Source organism: Ambystoma mexicanum, chromosome 5q, assembly GCF_040938575.1.
Source record: "Ambystoma mexicanum isolate Mex_15411 chromosome 5q, UKY_AmexF1_1, whole genome shotgun sequence".
Classification (NCBI taxonomy): Eukaryota; Metazoa; Chordata; class Amphibia; order Caudata; family Ambystomatidae; genus Ambystoma; species Ambystoma mexicanum.
In genome coordinates, this window is record NC_090933.1 from 962369794 (window position 1) to 962391930 (window position 22137).

The following is a 22137-nucleotide window of genomic DNA, read 5'->3' on the forward strand; positions in this document are numbered from 1 at the left end:
CATAAGAATTGTTACATGAAGACTCCTGAGGATTGGCTAATATTACTGACGTCTGAGATAAGAGCCCCATGTTCTGATTGGTGCACCCGTGAGCTTCCTAGCCTGGGACCACCGTTGTTCCCAGCTCTCGGTGTACCTGTGATTGCAACAATGTTTCAATATGGGTACGTGCAGACAATGTGAGGATTTATTCATAGGTGGAAGGCTGACCGCTCCCACTGTAGCAGATGTCCATTGAGCCTTTCAAGTGTATCGGCCTGTGTCTCGTAGCGAGGGACCCAGACGCCTTTTCTCTCCTGGGTTTTGGCATCTCGTCAGGTTCGGCTTGGTCACGTGGGGAGGGACCGTGAAAGAGGCAGAATTCTGCACAATTAATATTGTTTTTTCTACTGCGCGTCTGGTTTAATTTGCCGGCGTGACTTTATCGTTGGGGCGCGGAGTGCGAGGTTGCAACATCGTGCCTTTGATGATTTGTTCTTGGAATGTGGGTTTGCAACATTGCGACCTTGGCTGGTTGCTCCACCGGGTTCTTTCTGCAGGATCAGCAACCTGACTCTTGCTTTGTTAATGTCCACGGGAGCTCTTGGTTGAGGCCTACTCGGGCCTGGTGCATAAGTAGTCCGTTTGGTGCATAGGTGCTTTTAGGTTATAATAGCATATATTTCCATGACCAGTATCGTGTTTCCATTATACCTCTCATGGTGGTAACGGGTTTCAAGAGAAGCGTGAGCAAGCGTTATAGATGAGTTCATGATGCGTCTTGCGTTTCTGCATTCTGAAAGCCTATGTAAAAATAATAAAGATGCACGTCCGTGAATATGCCTGTCGCCTACGTCAGAGCACTGAGTATGTTCTTCGTGTAGATTGGTGTGGAAATGTTCAGTGTGTATATTTGTACAGATGTGCTTCCCGTTGTCTAGGTCGTCATGGCATCTCTAACGACGTGTGGATTTTAGTCTAGCTGATCCGAGCCGCAGGTGTCGGCATGGCCAGTGCGGGCTGCTGGGCAGGCAGATGGACACATCCGTATGTTCCTGTACCAGGGTACCTGGTCGTCTGGTAAATGGACAAACTCTTCTCGCGGTGGGTGTCTGGGCCGTGACCCTCTAGGCCAAGCGCGAGAGGTGAAGGACGGGAGCCTGGTCTTCCATTCTCCCACTTCAATGCTCTGCATAGGCGTTCTGAACAAAGGAGACTCATGCTTACTGGTCCTGCTCAACCTTTCTAACACCTTTAAACCATGGCCCATGAAGCCCTCCTTGTACATGGGCTTCAGTGGAACAATCCTGAAGCGGCTTACCTCCAACCTCTCGCTCAGATACCAAATTGTTCAGATGGGCCCCAAAAGATCCCAGTTGCATCCATTAATCTGCAGAGACTCATCTGACTCATAAGGCTTCATCCAATCCCCTGTGATCTTCAGCCTCCACATGGTACCCCAACATACACCAATATGCAGGTGACACACCATTTTACCTAAAGGACAATTGCATCAGCAACAGCCATTGATTCAAGCACTTCATGTCCCGCATCCAAACTTGGATGTCAAGTGCCTCAATGATGTTCAACCAAAAAGAGACCAAATTAATTCTTCTTGGATATCCCATCAGGCATGCACAAATCCAGAACCTGTCTGGCTGACATGAAGCTCGGCGGATTCATGCCCAAAGTCTCATCCAGTACAAAATCACTTGTCTTTACCATTGACTTTGACCTTTCATTCAAAATGCACATTGTCAAGACGACCCATTCAGCTGGCTTTTGCAACTCTGCCATGTGAACCCTTCTGTCCCTGCCCAGTGTGTGAGCACAGTTCCCAAGCCCTGACCTTATTTTGCCTGGACTGTGGCAGTGCTCTATTCACAGGAGTCCCAGATGCCTCCTGCACCCCTCTCCAAGCCATACAGTATGCTGCTGTATGCCTCATCACAGGATGAAGAACATTCAGCAACATCTTCCTATCCCCAAGGAGATGTACTGGCTTCCTATTCAAGCAGGCATCATAGTCAAGATAAACTCTACAGGGATGTGATCTTTTGCACTTTCCCTTCTGATCCACCCTGACAATAGATTATTTATTAATTAATTCTATTGATCATGAATATAAAAATCATGTCTGTTTGATGGGGACTAGTCATGAATTCCTTCTCCCCATAGGTTTTTTAGCATGATCCCTTTGTCTTTTAAGCTTTTGGATGTAAGTCACGGTATGTTGAGTTGGGTTTGAATGAGTGCACTATGAATGGCAAGTATGTGTGACAATGTTTTAGCCGATTTTAGGCATATGGTTGCTGCTGTTTTGCTGTATTTAAGTAATCAGTGTTTAATTATTTGTTATTGATTCACTATTGTTTAAATTGTTGGTATCACTTTCAATAAATTTTGATACACATTTTTTCAAATTGATGTGTTTCTCTGGACAATCCTTTTCTGTTGTTTCATCATAGTCAAGACAGCCTGCACCAACTACAAAGGAATCACAACCGAAACACCACTCTATCTGGTCTATACACTCACCATCTCCAGAGGCTAGAGCACCACTGGAAGCCACAACATCCCCAGGATTGAAACATAGAGCTTTTAGAGGGAACAATCAGGAAATATGATGTTTACCACTATGCACCCTATCCTGGAACACATTAGCTATGCACATAAACCCTGCACCCTCCATCCAACACCTCCGGAACGACCTTAAGACCCTACTCCAAAATAAAAACAATATTTCGCCAATCACTGATCATTCCACTGAACCGTAATTCTTCCCGACTGGAGCTTCCCCATGCTAGCCACCCCCTATCCATCCCAGACTCTCAGTGAATCTCTGCACCCTTACTTGTAACCCCTAGGTTTGTCCCATATGCACAGCACTTTATTAATCCTATTCATAAACATAACATGTATACAATGTGTTTGGGTAACACTGATCAACACAAATTGAATGATGCTGTATTTTGGGGTTGATATGTACTTTGGTGTTACTTCAGGGGTCAAGGTCTCAAAGAGGCATTCTTTACATGCAAGCATTCTTTTCCAAGCAAATGAAAGGGAACTCCAAAGTCACAGCCTAATTTCAAGAACAGACAAAGCACTTTACAGAGGTATACAACAATACAGATACATAACGGAGCGCTTTACAGAAGTATACAACAGTACAGATGCATAACAGAGCGCTTTTCAGAAGTAACTACAGAACAGGTAAACAGCGAGGGGTAGAATACTGATTGGCACAGAGGAGAGGTACAGCTGTACTGGGTGGCGGGGATGAGAGGGGTGGGCATTGTCAAGTGAGTCAGGTGGAGCGAGGGGTGATGTGATGGCCTAGGTATAGAGAGGAGAGATTCCTTGAAGACGTGGGTCTTGAGTTCTTTTATGAACTGTAGGAGAATGGGGGCGCGTCTGATGCTGATGGGGAGGAGGTTCCATAGTCTTGGGGCGTAGGCAGAGAGGGCTTGTTTTCTGCTCCTTTGCTTTTTGCAGCAGTGTATTTCAAGTATGCACGTGTCTTAGCTCCTGGTGGTGCACTGTTTAATGAAGATGCTGAGTTTCTCAGCGAGGTAGCTGGGTGACTTGAGAGTGACTGCCTTATAGATGATGCAGCAAGACTTGAAGTCGATTTGTGTGTGTAGTGGGAGCCAGTGAAGGTCGATGAGGGCCGGGATGATGTGGTCATAACTGCGTAGACCCTTGATGAGGCTTGCAGGAGCATGTAGGACACTTCTCAGGGGCACAAGGGAGGAAAACGGGAGGCTTTCGAAGAGTGCATTGCCCCCATCCAGGTGGGATTGGACCAGTGTTTGAAAGGTCGATCTAAAGCTGTCCGAAGGGAGGAAGCGCTTGACTTTCTGCAAGATGTAAAGCTGATACCAAGCTGCCTGAGTTTTCTTAGCTATGTGTGTCTTGAAGGGAGGTGTTTGTCAATGTGGAACCGGAGGGACTTGGAGAAGGAGGTGAGCTTGGGTGTGAAGTCCTCAAAGTGCATGATTGATAGCCAGGTCTGTATGTCTGATTGTTCTGTGTTGTTGGTGAGGGCGTGGTTGAGCTTCAAGTATTTACTCGAGATCCAAGGCTGGCTCAGCGAGAAGCAGGTTCTGAGCCTATGCATGTCCTCGATAGAATCGATCTTGAGGTATAGCTGTGTGTCGTCAGCGTGTTGGTGATTATGGACTTTGTGTGTGGCTAGGTGGACTCTGATCGGCTCCAGGTGATCACCTCAGTATAATCACAGAGTAACATTACATAAAATAACCTAAGATAACATAATATCACTTTTGCTGCTTCGAGAATGAGGATGTTTGTGAAAACCCTTAGCAGTAAGTGGAAAATTAAAGGCACCAATATCAACTACATACGTTTCTTCTGACAGAACGTAGCTTGAATACCTGGATGCAGCTTCATCATTCTGTCTGATATACCTGTGAATATGTTTCTTTGTGATGCCACATATGGGCGATCAGAATGTATCCCTTTTTGTTTTCTGCTTTTCTATGGGCTTACTCCAATGAGGCAAAGAGGAAATCTGGGCCCAGACTTTCTAAAGGGAAGCGCCCAACATCTACGCACATGCATATGCCCTGCATATGCGGGTGCAGCTGGCCTATTCCTTCCCTCTTCTTCATGCGGGTTTTACACCTGTCCTCTTTTCTGCTATTAACATGAGAACTGGTTCTTCCCAGTGGTGGGCTGACCTAAAGGCAATTCAGGAGATTTCCTGCTGGGTGTCTACACTGTGGTCCTCTTTAGTGAGGGTAGTTGTCTTCTAACGTAACCCTCTCTCCCAGTGCCCACCCTCCATTCTTTACATCTCCTCTCATCCCCACATCCCCTTGAAGCAAAACGCTTGCTATAAAGCTTCCAGTCTGTTATTTCTCACTCTTAGCGCATGTGTAATGTCACGTTGTCGTTATGTATAACTACTTTTGTAATACCTATAGAAGGACACAAAGGCTTTCAATTCAATATTTGGACCTTAGCACTAGATTTCGTAACCTAGCTTTGATAACATTGTGCCTCACAGATGTTCTAGTTCACATATCGTTTACCTCAGCTCATTATTATAGTTGTAGCTTTTCGTTTAGGACTACCTATACGGAATGCAGGCACTCTGTACATTTAATAAAGAATGATTTCTTCAGAAAATCGCTTTTCAGAAAAGCTGCTTCAGATTGAGATACCTTGAACACATGTTTTTGTAAGGAATTGCGATCCCTCTCGCTATATTGTGGTTGACAAGATCATTTGTTGCTCAAACAAGCATACGCAATTCCAACTGGAAGGGCTTTTGGAAGGCTGGGCTTGTCAAACAAACAGCAAGAGGGAGGCGGCTGTTGTCAGGGCCTGCTAGGAAGTGCTCTAAACCCGTCTCGTTTTTCCATGTCTGCAGGAGAGCTGGAAGTGTGCCAGAAGGACGGGGAACGCAAGATTCGGAGTCAGCGGCAGCTTCCGGTGGGAACAACATGGGGCCCGTTTGCCGGCAAAGTGGAGATCAGTAGCGAGAGCAACACCCTGGTATGTGGCTGCTTGTGGCCAGTGGCTTTTTTAATGCTTGCATTGTTACCCACTGGGATTAGCCTTTATAAGTAGCTGGACACTTCAAATAACGCGTTGTTGGCTCACATAGCTGTTGGCATTGTGCTTGAACAAGATGAACTTCATTTAAGCCGTACAACAATGGAAAACTGAGTAAAATTGGCGCTGGGAGCATTTAATAATGTTTCATGTGATCAAGTGAAATCGGCTTCTGCGGTCCCCGCGCACCACGCTGAGTCGTAGGCATTTTTTTACATTTGCCTCTAATGAACTCTTTGTTAATACTTCCCTGTCTTTACGTACCACGCACGCTGTGATGGAGAATAAAGTCCCCGGTAACATATCCATAGGGGGACTTGCATTATTGCCGTCCGCTAGTGGCCATGCTGATCTAATCAAATGAATACTAACTTAACATCTTAATAGGTAATAGTAATTAATGGGAAAAACTGTGGCACAGAAAAGCAATATCTAGCTATGAAAGCACAGAACAGAGGACAGCGCATGAGAATGAACGAAATTAGCATACATTAAATTAACCAATTACTGTTTCCCAAAGTCAGGGTTTGCATTGAAGAAAGTTTATGAAGAACGATTGAAATGCAGTGGAAGAGGAATTTGTAGGCTGTTCCCCTAGTTGTATGCTTAATCACTACTATTCGTTCAGTCCTTTGGATTTTCTCCAGAAAAAAGGTGTACTGACACTTAAAAAGCTGTTCTTCTAGTATTGTGTAGATATACAATTGGTGTCCGAGTGGCAATAGTGCCACACTGTCTCAGACGTTGGATAAAATACAAAGGTCTGGAAAAAAAGAATTTCCGAGCACACAGAAAAACAATTATTTGTAGATATATTCTTGTGGAAGTGTGAAAAGCTGGAAACACATGCCAATTTCCTTGCAATCTTCGAAGTACCAGTACATGTGTTGAAGTATTGATCTGACAACCCTTTAATTGACTTTGGGAAACTATATAAAGAAACAGCAAAAAATCAATATGGCACTAAATAATGACACCAACAGTCTTTTATGTTTGTGTTTATTGGACTTATATATCAAACACTGAATAATGTAATGGCTTCTTGGGGCTAGGGAGCAAAGGTTCTTTAGCATCGAAAAAGTGCAGTGCCGCTTGCAGGTATCACTTGGCATCTAAGTTTAAAGCAATGTTTGCTTAAGTCATCTCAGCATTCTACTTACAGTGAGTCCTTCCGCAATGCTGAGGTGAACCCTAATTCATCGGAAGGCAGGCCAGTTAGAATCTTCTGTTGCCTTCATGATTTGTGGTCACAATGGCTTGATCAGTCGTCATGTGTCTTTTAGCGGGTGCACATTGGCCTGTTTAGTAAAGGTGGTATTTCACTTTTGCCATCAGCTCCATTTTGTTTGGCTCTTTGGTTCGGTTTGTTGCCTTTTCTGAGGCTATATAGGTGCTATTATTTTAGTTCAGGGTTGTTTGTTCGTTGATTGTTCATCTGATAATAGTTTTCAGCGAACTGTACGAAATTAATCTGTTCGCATGCCAACAATTATCAGACCAAGAAACAACCCCAATCCCCACACACATTCTTCCAAAATACACCCACCCCAATACCTTCAACCCTACTTACCTGCCTACTCGCCTCTAGGTCCACAGCAACTCTGCAGCGGTAGATCCGTCCCTCTAGATCCGATGCTGAGAGTCACCTTTTCTTCTTTTCCCCTTTTCTTCCTGTCCCCCGCCTCCCATGCTGAGTAAACGGGGAACACACCCACAAACATAAGCCAAACATACCCAAGATGGGGATCGGGGGACACCCCCGCACCCCCTGCTCCACAAGTACAGTATGTTTTATAATCGATCGAATGGTACTTGCAGAATTCGGCCTAATGTACCATTCGATTTATTATAATCGGTCAGTTAGGCTAATAACATTATTTGTAGGTGAGGGACAGTTTTGAAAGTGACCCTCCCCCTTGTAGCAAACTGTAGATTCTTCTCAGTTTATCTGACACAAGCTGGCATAGGTCAAAAAGAATTAGCATACACAGACATTCTTTCTCTGCTATTGTCACAAACTGATTCCATGGCAGTGGCAATACCGTGACATGACAAGAAACGTGATTGGCAGCTGCCAAGGATCTCTTATGATATAATGTGATTTTGAAGCCATGGGTGACTGCCAGGGCCTTCACATTGGGTCTTCATTGGGGCAATAATAGTTGGGGTAACTGTAAGGGTCTGCAGTGTTGAGGTTTTGTTTTTTAAGATCAGTTCTTACAATGGAGTGTTTCAGGAGTATATGCACTTCTCCTGTTTGCAGCACAGTGTTGATGGGGGTCCCTTACTGGCAAATTTAGTATTTCATGCTGTTGGGGTGGGTATGGTTCACCAAAGTCTGTTCACACTCTAAAGCTTTTGATGAGGTGGAAGACGTTGTGTGGTTTCGACAAGCTGGACTGTAAAATCTCTTTCTTGGAAGATGGATAGGTCGTGGGATAGTTTGGGGAGTCGGGATGAGTTTGGTTGCATGTTGTGGTCATAAGTGCTAAACGCTCTATGGTACTTTGCACTTTCTCAATGAAGATGATTTCTAGGTTATTTCATAGGCCTAGTGCCTGTGGTCAGTCTAACATTGTGTATTGTACATTGAACTATATCTGTATGACCTTAAGCACTTCTTATGAGTATCTTGGATCTGAGTGGCAAGATAGTCTTGATTTGCAGAGGAGGGAGGGTTGTGTCAGGAGGTGCATTTTTCAGTTTTAGCTTCTTGTGGATTTTGGCAGTTTGTTTTTACATTTTAGCAGTATTGTTTAATGTATTTTAGTTTTTCATTTTGTCAATGAAATACTACAGAGATAGGAATTAAACATTCTCTTCCATTCCAATATAACATAGGCCACTTATATTGTGGCCTGCTAGACGGTATCAGCAATTATTTGCTGTTCCGGAACCTGGGACCAAAAGGTTGAACACCTCTTTCATAAGAACCAGACCTAATTCAACTGTGTTTTCTGAAACATATTTGTAGTATCCAGATAAGAAACGGTGAACATAGAGGAAGTTCAATCTTCTGTTCTATATCATCATTTGTTGAGATGCCACCATATTTCTTTCCAAGGACACAGTATCAATGCAGATTAATTAGTAGCCTGCATTCATTTAATGTTATGGTCTTTCAAGGTTATGGTTTCTCAAGATTGTAGATTACTTACGTAAAGGGTATTTGTAAGGTCTTGGTAATACAGTGTTGAACAGCTCACCCATTAAATAGGGGAATTGATGGTACCCCTAAAGTTTACTTCATCTCTTTTAAAGTTTTCTCCAATTAAAGAGAACTGATACAACTCCATAACATTTTCTTCCCCTCCTGTACAATGTTCTCCCATTAAATAAGAGAGGCAATGTGACCCCTAAAGTTGACATGAACTCTTACAAAGAGTTCTTTCATTATAGATAGACAATCATTGCCATCCCTAATGTTGACTTTGTCCCTTTTAAAGTGTTCTTCAATTGAATGATAGAATCAACAAGGCCCATACAGTTGCCTTTGCATCTTTTGCTGTATTTTCTCATTAAAGAGAATAGAGAAGACCCCTATTAAGTTGGATTCCTCTTTTCTACGGTGATATCCATTAAAGAGCATCAACTAGACCCCCTACATTTGAAATCCTCTTGTTTACAATATTCTCAAATTAAGGAGTAGAACACATGAGACTCTCTAAAGTTGACATACTCCCTTTTATAATGCTCTCTCATCAAAGAGGGGCATCAATGAGATCACCAATGTTGGCTTACTCCCTTTTACAGGATCTGGACAGAGCAAGTCTCTTAAGGATCAATTCACATTACAGTCTCAACATAAAACAATTTCATGCAAATGTCAGGTATTTGCCAGTGTGTTGACTGTTAATTTAATGAACTGTGTAGTCACCTTGACTCATGTGCATTATGCAATTTGATAATTTAGCTTGCCTAGTCCATGATCAACACATTCTTTACATAAGTAAGTAAATAAAGTAGATATAAACATTTAGGAAAAAAACCACACCTCTTCCATGCTGATTGAAAAATATCTTCCTTTATATTTACATATATATATTATCACTACAAAATAAAGTTGTTGAGGAGCGGTTATGGTTAAGTTGCCGTACCAAAAACCTGTGCACTTCACTACAAAAAAATGTTCGCCCTCCCCTTTATGCTTCACATTAAAAACAAAAAAAACGGAAATTTGCCAGTTATGGCAGACTGAGCCCCCTTACTTGTTATCACCACTGTGCACTGCTAACACTAACACCAAGAACATGAAAGATGTCATCTCAAATGTCACTGATGACATCACTGACGGCATTACATGTTTAGCCCCTTTGTTTTTGTTCCCTGTTGCGATGTCATGTTTGATGTCCTGCGTGTTAGTCTTAGCAATGCACGTAGATGGTGCGAGATAGGGTTGCTAAGCTTAACATAATGGGGGAATGTGCAGTGTTGTTTGGTGTAACTGTAAAGTATAACATCCCTTTAACAAAGTTTTTTTACCAAATGTACATATTTATATATGGCAGGGAACAAAAACAAAGGGGCTAAACATGTAATGCCGTCAGTGATGTCATCAGTTACATTTGAGATGACATCTTTCATGTTCTGGGTGTTATTGTTAGCAGTGCACAGTGGTGATAACAAGTAAGGGGCTCAGTCTGCCATAACTGGTGAATTTCAGGGTTTTTTTGTTTTTAATGTGAAGTATAAAGGGGAGGGCGAACATTTTTTGTAGTGAAGTGCACAGGTTTTTGGTACGGCAACTTAACCATAACATCCCCTTAACAAAGTTTTTTTGTAGTGAATTTTACAGGTTTTTGGGAGGGCAACATAATCATAACGTCCCTGTAGTAAAGTTATTTTTAACTAAATGCCATACGTTTTTAGTAGTGTAAATGCATCATAATACTACTTTAACGAAAATGTTCTACTACACTTATCAGAGTTCTAATAGTAACACATAAGCATAGTACTGTAACGGAACATTTGAAATAACTGGTCACCTTCCAAAGAAATTTACAATATCCTATGCTGTAGCACCGCATGGGGGCGTGCTGAAAAAATCATACACACTTCACAATGTCATGTGTAACTGGTTGATAGTGGGAAAGTACATTGGGTATTCTGGTTGGAACTTGTAATTGGAAATTTTCCGGCGCAGATTTCCACAATGCAAATGTTGAACACAATGGGCCTCATTACGACCCTGGCGGTAAGGGGTTTACGCCAGCGTTAGCTGCGCCGACCCCTTACCGCCAATTACGAGGTCCCCTAGCGCCATGGCGCTTTTAACACCTGCTTTTAGCAGGTGTTAAAATCCATGGCGCTAAGGGACCATGGAGTTAATTACGCCACCGTAATTTACGGTGGCGTAATTAACGCCTTCCCCACTCCCATTATGCCCTATGGGGCAAAAATGGGAATGGGGAAGGGTAAATGGGGATTGGGGACTTACCGCCCCGCCAAGGTCGGAATGGGGCGGTAAGTCCGCCAACCACCATGGCGTAAACGTAGTTTACGCCATGGTGGTAAAGTCACGGCCCAAGCGGTAACTTACCGCCTGGGTCGTAATGAGGCCCAATACAAGCACGAGTGCATACCGACGTATCTGGATCATTAAACCCCATTTCCCTCCAAAGAGTGCAGAATGAATGCCATTAGCAGTTGAGATTTTTCAGCAGTAATGCGTGGTATCATAAAAAATAATTTTTTCTCTTCACCCGGAACACTTCTGTCTTTCCCGGCTGAAGAAAAGAAATCCTTTGTCAAGATGGCCACCATATAAAGGGAAAACGGGTGTAGGATAGAAAGCCTTCTTCGCTTTCCATTGCAGGCTGCAGAAAGCAAAAATGAAACAGTGTCCCCGTAATGGGAGCACCACATTTGTGTTCCTTGACAAATTTGTGGTTATGAGCAAGATCTTTAGCACAAAGAAAGTCCCTGGTGGACATGGTGACCTAAATGCCATGTTTTATCCCTTCCAGTAAAGACCAGTAGCCACATCCCCGACATTGTGGCCATTAACCATACATAGAGGCTCCCCCTCAGAGACGGAAGCTGTACCGTTCAGTTGTTATGTACATGATGACACTTGTTAAAAATGAGAACACAATCACATGCACAACACAAAGCTTTTCGGTCGTTGTCAATGACCTTTACATACATGTATTGTACATGTAGTAATTTTTTTCTATAAAAAGGAGTGTAGAAAACGCAAAGGAGTACTGTATTTAAGTTAACATAAAATCCCAAAGAAACTGTGTGATGTGAAGGATAATGACGTCAGAAATTCTGGCAGCAACACCATTACCACTCACCTTTCCACATATAATTTTGTAAGTGGAACAAGTCGAAAGGTGTGCAGATATGTGTATTTGGAGGGTGTAACCATGTATTATTTCACAAACATTTCTGGCCATAGGGCATCTGCGTGAGAGAAAGTGGCCTGATGGTGACAGAAAATGGCCAGACTGCACTAAAGCATATGAGATGGGCCTGACCCTCCCGCACCCAATGGAAGTGTTGCGTAGTAGCTTTCTCAATAATGTTCCTTGGCTGCTTAAACAAATGCGTCCATTTGGATGTACGTGTCGTGATGGAGCAACTATAAAAGAACACATTACGTCCTGCAACGTAGCATACCACATTGTAAAAACAGAGAGTAAATTTGCAAAGAAAACACGAACATATAAAAATTAGTACATAAGTTTTATTTCACAATAAACTGGGCAAAATTATCACTCTATGTAATTAGTGAAATGGTTTGGTTTCACAATGACCTGTGCGAAATGATCGCCATATTCACATTTCCATAGAAGTGGAAAGGTTGTCTCTTTGGGTGACAATTAAAATTTGAAAGGCCACATTGTTTTTTCACACACAGAAAGTAAGCAGTGCTGCCAAAGTAGTCGTTTTCCTCCCATATTGATGTGCAAGACGACATCAACCGTTCAGATCTACACCAGCGGAATGGATGGAATGTTATTTCTAATGATGACAGAAGCATGTCTCTTTTGGTGGCAATGAAAGTTTGAAAGGCCACGTTGTTTTTTCACACACAGAAAGTAAGTGGTGCTGCCAAAGAAGTTGTTTTCCTCCCACATTGATGTGCAAGACGACGTCAACCGTTCTGATCTACACCAGCGGAAAGGATGGAATTATACTTCTTATGACGACAGAAGCATACGGACACAGAGGGCCAACACGATCATCCCAGTGAATTACGATGCTTAGACAACCAGAGATAAACAATTGGAGTTGACGGGTGCAAAATCCGTCACTCGGTAGCTGTAATGCGTGACAATGACAATAGGGAAGGAAATATCTGACGGGGAAAATGGGAAAAAAGGATGTATGAATACGCAACCTTTGGATAAACCAAAGTTATGACACATAACATTTTTATTGAAAATTGTATTCAATAGGACGAAATGCAGTGGGACCCTATGTAAGGCGACAATGTGCAATGTCCATATTAGGGTTAGAAAATGGAACGGTACTGAAAGCTGGAATGTCGTTATTAATAATAAAATTATTGTTTGGAGGTAGCAGCGTGGTAGAATTGCAAACAAAATGTGTATCACCACACAACCTTTCTACAAAACAAAATTTTAACACATACTTTTTAAATTAAATATTATTATAATTTGGGAAAATGTAGTGGTATCCTACAAACGGCAACAACATGCAATGTCCATAATGGGCCAAAACATGGCACCGGAACACTAATCTTGTAAATCATTAGGGATTTTTTTTTTTTATGCGGGCAAAGTGAAGAAATAACATCAATGTGCTATATAGTTGGCAGACATAGTCTTACATGATTTGGCCGGCCTCCATTGCGTGCACTCAGGCAGGCAGTGGTGTATGGGGATCAGTGGCTCTTCGGGAACTAATTTTGCATGGTCGGAGCAAATGTTTTTGAAGCATAACCTTATCAAGCGATATGTTTTTCAAACTTTTACTCCCTACATTCTTTCTACTCTTTCCCTGTACGTCAAGGTTAAAAAACAAGGGACCCTTATGGGTGTCGACAAATATGCGGCCGTACTGAGCTCGTATTGAAAACAGAAAACACAGTGGCCTTCACTCTGAATGCAAATACATGATTTGGCCGGCCTCCATTGCGTGCATTCAGGCAGACAGTGGTGTATGGGGATCAGTGGCTCTTTGGGAACTAATTATGCATGGTCGGAGCAAATGTTTTTGAAGCATAACCTTATCAAGCGATATGTTTTTCAAACTTTTACTCCCTACATTCTTTCTACTCTTTCCCTGTACGTCAAGGTTAAAAAACAAGGGACCCTTATGGGTGTCGACAAATATGCGGCCGTACTGAGCTCGTATTGAAAACAGAAAACACAGTGGCCTTCACTCTGAATGCAAATACATTCTCATTTTGCAACAACATATCAGCGGTTATTCATGAGAACGGCTAATCTTGGACACGTGGCGAAGGGCTGTGTGTACGAAATAGTGCAGGTGGCAATCTCAGATTTCAAACAGTAGGATGCCAGCCTGACTGCAGTAATGATGTGTATGTGTTGTAAAATGAACGCAGTAAGTTCATTTTGCACAATGAGTTGTAAGGCGCACCGTACGGTCTCTCTAATGCTCACCTTTCCAAACAGTGTTCCATAAGTGCAACAAGTGCATTGGTGTCTTCTTGGGTTAGGTTTGTTAGCGCCGATGTTTGCGTTCAACAGAAAACTAAGTAAACATGGCGGCCGTATCAAAAGATTACGATGCACTTCACGCTGTTCCACAGCCAATCAGTACAAGCGCAACATGGTCACGGGCAGTACGCCACGGAATAGCCAATTGCAATCTTGTCCACGGAGCGAACAGGGAAGTGTGTCCGCGGAGCGGACAAAGATATCACACATTTTTACATAATACTTTTTGTTGGTTTTTCAGGGAACTACTGAATGGATTGTCACAAAATTAACAAAAGCACGCTTTCGCGCCCAATCCCCTGCCACTGGCGCAAATTTGGTGCAAATCTGTCCAGCAGTTTGCCCTATAGCTGTGCACAAACTTTTGGAACCCCCCTTATAACTTTTCCCCCCCTGGACCAAACACCACCAAACTTTGCAAAAAAATATTCTGAGTGGTCCATATACTTTTTTTGCAAAGTTGGTGAGGATTAGTCCAGGGGGAGCGGAGTTATAGGCCGCCCAAAAAGTGCTCTTCCTATGGAAACAGCAACTTAACCATAACTACTGTGGCCATGTAATAGGGTGGGGGTTGTCTACCTATAGTTAAGGTAAAACTGAGTTTCATAGGAAATTGAAAAGATGAATTGTTAATAAAATTTGACTTGTATGACGGATTTGATGAAATTTTGCAAAATAAAGTTTCATCACGGGCCCCCTAGACTGCAAAGTTTTGGAAAGATTCTCTTAAAAATAGAAAAGTTATTAAGAAAACAAAAAACACAGTTTCGGCCTATTCCCAAGTCCATATTTGCCAGACCCCACAGCCAAAACAGCTGGAACGATTAAGACCAGGAAACACAGTGGGCACGAAGCATTGACTCACAATCCTTTTGTGGTTTGAGGGTATTCCGTCCAGTACTTTTTAAATATTTGACGTATTCAGGTGTTTAGGGTTCTTATAAATGAAACAGCCGCCATCTTTTTTTTCTCAATGCGAGAGGTAGCCTCGGTTACACACCAGGTTATAGCTGAGGGTATTGGAAAAATGAAATGCAGAAAAAAGTAATTTGCAGGTCAAAAACATGCACATGTCATCAGACTAGAGGTGGGGTAGGCAAGAGGACACCAAGCACAATTTTAGAGTTGAAGCGGGGCTAGGGACCAAGTTTGCAGCACAAGGCTAAAACAATTCTCACATATCCTTGGGTGTAACCTGGGATATAACTGCGCTAACCGACATTCAACTGAAACTGAAACTGCATCACCTAAATGACTAGTGTTGTGGGGGTAATGGGAGAGGGCAGGGGAAGTGAGGAGGCCATCAAGGGAGTGAGGGTACCATGCACACATGAGGGGGCACTTGGTTAGGGCCTGGGAGAGCAGGGAAGCATTTATTTTCACAGTTTTCCAAGATAACCGTGGCTATAATGGCTATAAATAACCGAGGCTATAACCAAGGGGATCTGTAGTTCATTACAATGTAACTGCAGCTATAGAAACAAAGTTATAATAAACATGTATATTACAGCTACGGGGGAGGTTACAGCCATGACCAGTGGCTTGGTAGCGTTTTAAATGACTGAAGGTCTGGGAGTTTTGTAAAATATGAAGTGGACATGGCTGAAGGTCAGTGTCAGTGGCATGTAGTGTTAAAAAATTAGAGAGTGGGCACGGCCGAATGATGTAGTGTTAAAGGAAATAGAGCGTGGGCATGGCTGAATGCTGCAGTTTTAAAAGCAATAGAGAGTGGGCACAGCCAAAGGCTGTGGCAGCAGGGAGTGATTTCAGTGGGCAAGGCCGAAGGCCATGGTTACTAGGGAGTTAGTGTTTTAAAATATCAAATGGGCACAACTGGCCCTGAGGCCATGGACAGTGGTGCTGAAAAATATACAGTAGGTATGGCTGTGGGCCGTGGCCACGGGCCATGGACAGTGGCGCTGAACAATATACAGTAGGTACAGCCGAAGTGCATGCCCACGTGCCATGGCCAAAGGCCATGGTCTGTGGCACCAACAAATATACAGTGGGCATGAAAATAAACGATGGTATAACAAAACCATTGAAATTCAAGGAAATATCCTTACTCTATATATCTATATATCTTCAAGGAAAAAAACGTTAGTGGAAGTGCGGTTAAGGTGAGTAAACTTAGCGCAACAAAACCCTTGAAATTCAGCACATTGGGACATTGGGAAATTCATGACTGGCTTAACTCGGCATGTTCCCTTTGCAAAGCCCAAAAGCACATCAAACTATAAGACATGTATAAGAGATGAAATTTACAATGCCATACAAAATGGCTTTTTGGGAGAAATGGCATTAAGGGGGAGATCATTCTGAGCATGCCGAGTTTTTCTGGGCTTAGTTTGTGCTGAATTTCAAGGGTTTTGTTGCATTAAGTTTACTCATCTTAACTGCACTTGAACTCAAGTTTTTTACTTGAATATATATATATAGAGATTAAGGATGTTTCATGGCACCTTGTGGTACTTGACCTACGAAGGTAATCAGCTAGTAGTTATCTCTCTGTATAGGGTTATGGGAGTTTCCAGTCGGTTGAAATACCCTTACAATTTACAGTAAAGGTCACTTTACCCCTTAAGTAATCAAATAAATTGTCTTGAGAAATAGAATGTGGTATTATATCTCTGGGGCCTCATTACAGAACAAGTGTTCTGAATACTACTTGTGGTAAATGGTAATTGCTGATACAGTGGAATTCTCATAAGAAAAGTTAAAACAAATTCCACAGGCCACCACCAATGGTAAATACCGGCAGGTGAAATTAGCAATAGCAATAAAAATGCAGCCAGCAAAATGATATTACTGGCAATAATGCCCATTAGAAACGCAAATACAGCCAACTATTGGCTGAAGTAACCACCTAAAATAAGAACAACTTTTTGGGGGTTTTAAAAAAAATAGCATCTTTAATTAGCTTTTTGTCATATGAAAGATATGCCTTGTGTGTACAATGAACACGCATGTGATGATATAGGGGTAGATGTGCCTTAGGGGTCACTTGCCAAACCTAGACATTGAAATACTTAACTGGCTGTATTTATACCACCAGCGGTACCTACGCTTGGGATTATTTAACCCCAGCAACAAGTTTATATTGCTAGCAGTAACATGTAATTGCAATACCGCCAGAGGTATTAGTTGACAGAAAGGCAACTTTGGAGGAGAAATCATTTACAGGTGGCTGCATTTTGTACCTAATAAAGCCGGTGATGTCCGTTCTAAGAATTGTCAGTTATTTATATAATTTCTATGTCATTCTAAAGAAAATGTGGTTAGTCGTGAGATGCCCTGTTCACAGATCATAGGACTTTACTATGAGGGAAACACGGGCCTACACTTTTACAGTTCCGTCTCAATAGCTGAGATTTGCCTGAGTTTTTTTTGGGCTCGCTAATTCTACCCATCCTTTGCACATGGCACAGGCCTCGTACCATTTTACCGGTAGCTGTATCTCGCCCGAGGAACTACTTTTAACACCACTGCTGTGGCAGCACATTTAATTGCAGAGGGACTTTTAGAAGAGTTAAGCTGGAAAATACCACTTTAGAGTGACTGACATGCGCAATGTCCAAGCAGTGATGAAAAGGCGAGAACGGTATCTACTCAGAAGAGGAGCGCACAACATAAGATAACAGCCCGGTCCAAAGATATGGAAACAAATCCTGAGGAAATACATTTAAGTCTCGATCAGGCTACCTACAACATAAGCCAACTTTCCTAATGGGATTTCAGTGCTATGTGCTCATGGCTGTCCCTTCAGAAGGACTATTGATTGTGAAGAGGGGTCATTGACGTGAAGGTTCCGTTTGCACAGTTAATCTATTTATTGACAACGCAGGGAAGAAGTTTAAATTCAAATGCTGTTGGTCTTCACGCTATTATATCAATTTAAAACAAGCCTAGGAAGCTATTCCATTGAATAAATTATGTATTGTAATATTACTTGGCTTCATAAAAAAAGAGTATATTTTTTTATTTTATTATTTCTTGCTTTTCTTTTATTGTTTACATCAGAGACCTAACTTGAGAACAGTGCAGCGCTGTACAGGATGTGGGTAGCCAGCGTTTTTGCTGCCAGTAGCGCAGTACTGTGAGTTGTGGTCTGTGCATCAGTCTGTGCATCCATTGGATTAGTCCTTGGTCAAGCGTTGCTGAAAAAGCCGCGTTTTGAGAGTGACGTGCGGCGGCCATGTGAATATTTTCAATACTACATGGGGAGCTATGGGCTTATAAATCTTAGGGGCAACCAAACATACAGTAAGATTGCCTTAACTTTGCTCATTAAGAAAAAGGTGTGCCATATTTTTTTGAAAACCAGTAAAAGATGTCATTTTTCCAATAGATCTTCTACACAGTATCTGGTTTGGCCAGTACTGAGAGACCTTTTCTGGTTGTGCGCGCAACCAAACTCTTAACATAACACAACATAAAACAACATAGCTTAACACACAAAATCACACACAGTGTAAACTAAAACAGGGACAACCTTGCATTCTTACTGAATAGATTTTTGAAATAATGATGTTGCATCAATACCTCCCACTAAACTTAAAGGGGGATTCCCATACGTTCCACCAAGGTGGAAGCTCTATCTTCTAATGGGTAATTTGAATATATTTAAACGAGAGATAGATAGTTCATATCAACAGTTACAAACATTAAATCAAAACTGATACTCGGAACACATAATTAGTTTATTCCAAAATTACATATAAAAAAATTCATATAGAAATACTTACTAATCAAAAAAAAACGTTATGGTTAAAACAACGTATAAAAATACAATTCATAACCGTGACAATTACTGCCTTTTTGAAGAGGTGATACTCTAAATAGATCTAGTAAACATTAACAGGCGAGGCTATAATTGGCGTCTCGGTGTTATAGATGTTGTTTAATTGACATAATTGGAATCAGAAGTGGTTACTACATTTGCCACTTTCAGGCACTCGACATGTTTAAGTTCTCTTCAGTTGTTATCGGAACTTTCTTCAGGAGATTGTCACTCAACTTTCTTACAATACTACAAGATATACTGTTAGTGTATCGTGTCAGAGTCTCCTCCAGCTTCTTGTAAACAGTGGGAAAGTTACTTCTTAAAAACGGTTGTAACTGTTGATAAAGACAAAAGCAAAAAGAGAAAGTAAGAAATAAATGCTATTTTTATTCTCATTGATTTACTTAATAATCTGTGGCTAGACCTAGATGTATAATTACCTGGTTAGTCTGTGGAGGGGGCTAAGAAGCTGAATCAGACAGGGTCAGTCTTCTTTGGTACAAATTAACACTGTTTTAAGTGATACTCGACCTGCAAATATAGTTGCATCAATTTAGTTACTGGGAGATAGTCCTTAGAGGCTATCATTTGTGGACTTACTATACTTGAATTTATTCTCAATAGTAAAAGTTACCTGTATGGTCGACTGTGTACGGACTCTGATGAATGTAGTGGCAGCTCTAACCACTTTTGAATTCGGAGTTCTCTTTAGAAGCTGTTAATAATATCGTTCCTCATTGGTGTCTCTAATGGGGATAAAAGCAAAAAAAAAAACGAAAGGGGGAGAGAATTGTTCAGTTCCCGTGGCTCACTGAACTATTCCAATTCAAAGCTCTCTAGGATAAGACAGGTTTATTTTTTAAAAAGCTACATTGTAGCTCTTACCTGTAGGGTCCTGGAGGTATAGGTAACTCTCATTTAGAGTAGAGAATAGCTATGGTCACCAGGACTTTGTGGTTTTTCCATAGATTTTCACTGTGCCGCGGTAATTCTGTAGAAACAAGAGTAGAAATAATTCTAGCTCTTATCATTGTTAATGGAAGCGAATCTAGATCTGTTAGGACTTCTAAACATAATGCTAGTTTAGTCGTTAGTGTATAGATCACCAGTGCATGGTGGCTAGTGCAAAGACTATCCTTGGCTTACCTTGAGTTTGCGGTGATCTTGCTGTCACTCCATCTGCTCCAACTCGATGAGGATGCGTGGAACTCTCGCGCTCTATGATAGAGATTTGAGGACCGCTGGTGCCATCTTAGGTAGATTGCCACCGTGTGTGTTAGTCCTTTCTTTGTTACTATTGCTAATCGCCACTCCATTAACGTAAGAGTGAGAATTTTAATTGCAAAAGACACATAAATGGTGTTCTTTAATATTTCAGATATCAGAACTGCTTATAGACATAATCAGGGAGCCTGATTTACAATGTGTTTTTCAATGGGACTGAACCAATGCAACACTTTTATACATCAGACCCAGTGTGTTTTGAAAACATGAGTGAGCTGCATGCAAGGCACTGCAGGTTAATTGATGTTGATGCACGCAGCATACATTTCATCCACAAAGAGGACTCTTGCTGCTCTGGCTAGAGACAGTGCAAATCACTTGTATTCATTTGCCTTAGGTTCCACCCACAGGAGAGAGTGTAACTTTGTCTATGCTTGAATACATTCCCACACTGGAGCCATGACCACCATAGTCCAATCACACCACTGAGTACTCTTGATCTTGTCCACACTGCACAGCTGTTTAAATTGTGCCTGAAGGAGCTATAGGTGAATTGAGTACCGTTATGTTAGGTGATAATAACAACTATTTTTCAGCAATAAGAAAACAGAGGAATCTGACATGAATTGAGTACCGTTATGTTAGGTGATAATAACTATTTTTCAGCAATAAGAAAACAGAGGAATCTGACATGAATCACAATATAAATATATGATATTTTATTATTTACAATTCTGTTGTGCATCATTTATCAAACACTGCCTGCAATTCACACAGCCTCAAGAATTGCAGTATGTCGGCTGCTGCTTGTTACTCTGCAGTTATATCCCATTCAATTACTAGATCTATCCAGTGGTCAAAGTGGGAGGGAGCGCTTGGGAGTAGTGCTCCGCTACTTTTATTTTTATGTTTTACTTTTCCTTTAGTTTTATTTTAAAAATAAACCATTCCGGAATGGTTTAGTTTAAAAAAAAAAAAGTGTAGGAAGAAGTTGAAACCTGCACTTCAGTGCACTGCACTGAACATTCCGTTAAACAGCAGGTGTGTTTATTTGGGTTTGGATTGTGCATGGGAGGGGGTGTGGCAATGGGGTTTGTGAGGAACGGTGACAGGTCAGCAGGGAACATAGTCACACTACTTCTTTTCGTACACCCTTGATGATGGCAGACATTACTTTACCGGTGGAGGATTTCCCTACAAGTTCGTCCCCAAAGGGGGCTTAGCCATGCAACATCCCCAAAAAAACACCTTTGTGGGTGGGTGTGTCATACTAGGGCCTAACAAACATAAACCATTCTATCCTCATAAAACAGTTTCGAGGTACCCTTAGCATCACAGACCGGGCACTGGATTGGGAGACCTCTTTTCTCACTAAACTCCCCTCCGAGTTGCAGAAGGGCCCTTTCTCCTCCACCACTTCACCCTCTACCTGCAGCCTCTGCCAGGGCTGTATCCTATCACCATGGCTCTTCAATCTCTATCTCATCCCTACCGTTCACCTGATCTCTTCCTCCTCTCTCGTTCCCAATTATCTGTCCGCTATCCAGGCATGGTGGGTGGCTAAAAACCCTTGTCTTAATGCCAGTAAGACAGAGATCCGTCCTACCAGGTCTCCTGCTCCCTGTTTCCCTCCTACCCTCCGACCACCCTCATTGGGCCCTCTACCGTCACCATCCTGTGAGGCCAAAAACCTTGGGGTCATCTTCGACTCATCTCTCTCCTTCACCCCTCACATCTTGGACCCTGCTAAGAAGGCCCACTTCCAGCTTCACCTCCTTAGAGGCTGTTCTCCCTTTCCTCACCTTTCCCCAGAGGCTCAATGTTTCCAGAGCTCTGGTCCTCTCTAGGCTGGACTACTGCAACAGCCTCTTCTGCAATCTCCCCCTTTCATCTCTACGGCCTCTTCAA

At 42.1% G+C, this 22137-nt stretch overlaps 1 protein-coding gene across 1 annotated transcript in view; it reads left to right on the top strand.

Moving 5' to 3' along the window:
* The window catches only part of ZFPM2 (zinc finger protein, FOG family member 2), an 815442-nt gene that overhangs the window by 407415 nt on the left and 385890 nt on the right, over positions 1-22137 (top strand). The window contains exon 4 of the mRNA XM_069621491.1: positions 5381-5505. Within this exon, the coding sequence (XP_069477592.1) occupies positions 5381-5505 (125 nt within the window). The remainder of the gene's footprint in view (positions 1-5380; positions 5506-22137) is intronic.